The 5119-nt window shown below is 32.3% G+C and overlaps 1 protein-coding gene across 4 annotated transcripts; it reads left to right on the top strand.

The window, feature by feature from the left end:
- The first annotated feature begins 260 nt into the window (after window positions 1-260).
- LOC137814932 (cytochrome c oxidase assembly protein CtaG / Cox11 family) lies at window positions 261-4678 on the top strand. 4 transcript variants are annotated; one of them, XM_068617896.2, is made up of 8 exons: window positions 261-731; window positions 1517-1643; window positions 1973-2285; window positions 2385-2437; window positions 3291-3363; window positions 3736-3840; window positions 4132-4212; window positions 4290-4678. In XM_068617896.2, exons 2-8 carry the CDS (start codon window positions 1564-1566, stop codon window positions 4389-4391), a joined length of 807 nt encoding a protein of 268 aa, XP_068473997.2. In that variant the 5' UTR covers window positions 261-731; window positions 1517-1563; the 3' UTR covers window positions 4392-4678. The 4 variants fall into 4 exon arrangements, with proteins under 4 accessions (XP_068473997.2, XP_090150055.1, XP_068473998.2 ...); XM_090293929.1 differs by having other exon boundaries at window positions 557-731; window positions 1937-2285; XM_068617897.2 differs by having other exon boundaries at window positions 569-731; window positions 1544-1643.
- The last annotated feature ends 441 nt before the right edge of the window (window positions 4679-5119 follow it).

The raw sequence follows: 5119 nt of genomic DNA, 5'->3' as shown, positions 1-5119 counted from the left end.
AGCATATTTTAAAAACATTTTGAAAAAAAGTAATTTAAGATTTTTTTCCAAAATTAATAGGATGCTGGAAGAAATTTGTTGAAATGGAAGAAGAAACAAAAAAAGTAGGTTGAGAAATGACTATAACAAAATGTTGTAATTTTCTTAATAAAATTATATTATGTAAAATATCTTGTAATATTAAAAAAGTACTATTCCCACTTGTGGAAGGACATTTTTTAATTGGATTTAACCAATTTTCTTTCTTCCTTCTCTAAACTCTAGCTGAGCAAATAACTTGCTTACATCTAATTCCTTCCTCCCTAATCATGCAGAGTAATACAAAGAAATTATATTAAATTCCTTTTATAAAAAATAAATTATAATTTTTAAAAACCAGAGACTAAAAAAAAAGTAACATGATATTTATTATTTAACATAACTAATAGCTGATTCTATATTGTAACCAAAAATAATAATAATAATTATATATGAGAAACTGATCTTTCTAAAAAGTTATTACCTTCTTTATATATAAATTACCTTATAAAACTATAAAAATTAATTATCCAAACCCACCCTAATATATCTAAAATTCAAGTTTTCAAAATTTCCCAACCCAATTAAAGTGAAGGGAAAAGAAGGTCTCTTCAATCCATAGCTTGGAATTCCCGGCAGGCACTGTGATTCTGATGGTTGTTGTCCTAAAAGGCTTCAGCTTTGCCCTTCCCCTCTCAACTTCATCAATTTCGGTGAAACACTCATTCTCTCATTCTCGCACTTTCGCATTTTTACTACATTTCTATACAGTTTTATGTTTTGTCTCGTTGCTTGATTTGCTTGATGGGTTATGGGGATTGGGTTCACTTATGTTTTGGGTCTGATTTTGATTTTGCGTTTTCGGGATTATGGTTCCCAGAGGAGCAAGTATTGTGGTGCACTAATTGTTCGATGGAATGCCCCTCTGAACTGATATTTTCTAATGGCTGAATCCTTCACTTTCGAAAGCTGAACCCCTTTCTAACTTCTATTTTCTTTTTATATTCGAGCTTGAGAATTGTTCTCTATGGCTGCTTGTTAGTGCAGAGTATATAAACTTTAACTCGGTCTTTTGTTAATTACAGTTCCTATGGATGTGTTTTAAGGCAGTTTTCTTGTACTTGGTTTGGTGACTATTCTCCCATGCTTTCTTCCTTTAAAATAGTTTAGTGCATGCATTTAGTTAGTGCTGATTTGATTGCTCATAATTCATAGCCAATAGCCTTTATATACCCATTATATGATTCCATTGGGAGATTACCAAACACTGTTATTGGTTTGTGCTAACAACATGTATAAAAACATGAACGGATAAAAACTGTCACCAAATTAAACATCAACATAAAAACTCACAACATTCTTCCAATCCAAAGTCAAGTCGTGTCTATATGTTGTATTATTTTATGCATCAACAATTATTATGAGAAAAGGAAGCATTTGTCTCTTTTAAAAAAAATCAAGTTGTCAATAATTACATACTTATTTTCTTTTCTTGCAGTTAGCACTTAATGTCCTGTTATTGTAGGGACATAAGTCTTGCTAAACATGATATGGTCAAGGCTAAGTAGGAGAACTCATCTCTTGCCATATGTTAGGGCCTTGCAAGCAAACTCTCTTGAGTCCAGGTTATGCTATGTTGCACTAATTCCTATGGTTTTGTTATTTTTGTCTCAGATTATTGATTAATTCTCTTATGGTTATGGTGAATTATTTGAAACATAGTGATAAAATGAAAGAAATTATATTTTACTTCTTAAGCATCATTCTCAAACCAATTGTTCTCTCTAATTAGTTGTTTTTTTAATTATAGAGATACGTTTGTGTCAGTTATACCTTTTTGCCTCTCTAAAATCTGACTTCCAAAAAGAAATTAGTGTCTACTTTAATGAGTCATTTGTAGATAATTTTTTTTATTCAGATGGCTGTCAATCATTTCTAAAGGATCAAGTTACAGGTTCATTAATCCTAATACCAGCTTCCAACACAATTTCTCTTATAATGTACGGGTATCAAAGTTTAACCAAGAATCGTTCCATCTGAGTCACCGCTCTTCAGCTTTTGCTACACAGAATGTTGGAAAGTCATGTTCCATGCCTGGTTTCCGACACTTCTCATCTCATGCATCTAAAGAGCAGAAGTCACAAAAGATGCTTTTATACTTGACGGGCTTAGTTTTTGCTATGGTTGGCTGCACGTATGCTGCAGTTCCCCTTTACAGGAGATTCTGCCAAGCCACTGGCTATGGGGGGACTGTCGCACGGCGTGAGGTGTGTTTGTGTTGGTTTTCAATGGCTTTTTGATTTTTCATCAAAGTTTGGCAATTTTTCTTATTTTAACGGATGATTATAAATTTCAAATTTTTACAGACTGTTGAAGAAAAGATTGCTCGACATGATAGCAATAATACAGTCTCCACAAGGTGTTATTTTTTTTTATTGGATGTTACCTTTTTACTATCCCTCATCATAGGATTAGTTTTCTTCTTCAGGTTCATGGTTATTGGAAATTGCTGTTGAATTTCCCAGCAGTTTTAAAGAAAAAAAATCATCATTTCACTGTTCCTAAGATGGTGGTTCAAATTATTTGAGCTGCTTTTTATTCCTTCCTTTCTACTCTGAATATGTATTCGATAGTACTTAGACAAAAAAACTAAGGAAAGGAAAGTGAACATACAATATATTTATTCAGCTTTATGCTGTACCTGAAGATTACACCATAGAACTTGCCTATTCTGTGCCATCAACAGTAGTACCTTTACTATACTTTTGATATGTCTTGGGAATATTTATGTAATTGTTCAACAAGAGATATGCTTATGAGGCATTATTCAATAAATCTCATTTAGGGTGTTGTGCTTTGGAAGCTAGCTTTTTGTAGTTTATAAATATTAAAGAGTTCACATCGATCAGAGATAAGGTTAAATTATAATATATAAGTAGGTGTAAACTTCACCTTATAAGCTGATTTTGTAGAGTTAAATTAGGCTTAAATTCTACCTTTTTAAAATGGTATTAGAACCATTCAGAGTCTATCTTTGCAAGGTGTTGAGTCTCATGTCACCTGCTATTGGGTTTCCTCCCAGTCCCAAGCTCGAGATGTCCGGTCCTTGGCATGATGAGGTGTGTTGAAAAACTTACTCTGACTAGAGATAAGACTAAATTATAGTATATAAATGAATGCAAATCTCAATTTACAAACTGATTTTATAAAGTTAAGTTAGACTTAAACTTCACTTTTCCAAGTGTTTGGGTTGATAAATTTTTTTGGTTCAGGGAAATTGTGGTGCAGTTTAATGCTGATATTGCTGATGGGATGCAATGGAAGTTTGTTCCCGCACAGAGAGAGGTTATTATAACTTATCTTCTTGCACCTTACAAAGAAAATACTGCTCTCCATCACAAAGAGGATTTATTTACTTACATCTGAAAGTATTATTTAAGATTATGCTTAATTTTATTTCCTGGAGCTGCTAGTTTTATTTATATTAGTCCATTGTAATTTAAGAATGGCAACTCAAAGAATTTTAATAATCAAGTGAAGTTAAAGTCTGAGCTTTTGTTTGAGAAGCTAGGTTATGGACAAATGGTATCTTTAAATCTAAATCTAGTTGTATGCTTACTTAAACACTTTCAAATTTGACTGCATCCTGGAACACACGGGGAATAGGAGAATGAAAAATAAGAACTGAAATGTGGCATTATTCATTTATTGTACCAGGTTAGGGTCAAGCCTGGTGAAAGTGCCCTCGCATTTTATACTGCGGAAAACAAAAGTTCTACTCCAATAACAGGTGTTTCTACGTATAATGTCACTCCTATGAAGGTACTAACTACTGATTAATACTCTGTTCCATTTATAACAAAGGTTGTCCGTGAACTCTGCATACTTTAGAATTTTGGAAGTTTATAATATAAATATCTCTATGATTAAAACCTTGGCTTATGGCTAAGAACTTAATGTCGTTTTTGAAGTCTTCCTGTTGCAACTCTTTCTTTTGATCTCTTTTTGCTTTACTTATTGAAGAATGTTGTTTTAGTTTCTTCCCTTTTCTTTCCTTACTAGCACTCCAAAATAGTATAATCATAATGTCCGATTTTAAATTTTCTTATACAGGCTGCGGTGTACTTCAATAAAATACAATGCTTCTGCTTTGAGGAGCAGCGACTTCTTCCTGGAGAGCAGATTGACATGCCTGTAAGTGGTTTCAAACTGAACTCCAATTTCTTCATAATGCACTTACATCTAAACACTATGCTGCATGTACAATGTAGGTATTCTTTTATATTGACCCGGAATTTGAGACGGATCCTAAAATGAATGGTATCAATAACATTGTATTATCATATACATTCTTCAAGGTTTCTGAGGAATAAGACCAACTTCTATGTTCAAATGAAATTCAAATAAATGCTCCCTCCATTTCAAAGGACAAATATGCAGAGCACATTGATGAAGCCTCAAGTTTTCGATACTTCTGGTGGCCGACATAAAAGTTAGAAATTCGTTTTCTTATTTGTTTCACACATATAAAGAATGCTGCCCCTTCTGTATACTTGTCAAGTTCTTGAATATTTTCAGCTTCAACAGAACTATTAGAAAACCCTTGTGATCAAATTTTGAAGGTTCAAGGTGAATCTAAGTTAAAACAGCATTTGGAGTATCTCTTGAAATTAGCCATTTAGATGAATTATTTTGGTTTTAAAATTTATTGAAATTCGTATTGGCAAAATGGTAAGTTACAATCACGTGTATGGTCAGTGGAAACTAGGAAGGTTTGAGTTTTGGTGTAAGTCTAACGAGCCATTTATTTTTATGCTTTTATAAAACCCGATCTATATCTATAGAGCTTGTTTCTTTTTGAAAAATCTTTTAAAATAATTATTTTAAATTTGAGTTCTTGAAGTTAAATAATAAGACTTTTAAGAAATTATTATAACCATGTGAATTAATTTCGCGTTAACAAACCATGTCCCCAAACTATGGATATAACTATAAAAATTGTAGATTTTCATGAACTGTGGTAATTTAGGGTTTGCTTAATTGTGAATATTACACGTATTCTAGGTTTACAAAAAAAATCTGTTTTTATCCAAACACAATA

Source organism: Phaseolus vulgaris, chromosome 1 (genome assembly GCF_051622355.1).
Source record: "Phaseolus vulgaris cultivar YP4 chromosome 1, ASM5162235v1, whole genome shotgun sequence".
NCBI lineage: Eukaryota > Viridiplantae > Streptophyta > Magnoliopsida > Fabales > Fabaceae > Phaseolus > Phaseolus vulgaris.
The sequence above is the reverse complement of the archived record's forward strand: the minus strand, read 5'-3'. Positions and strand labels throughout refer to the sequence as shown.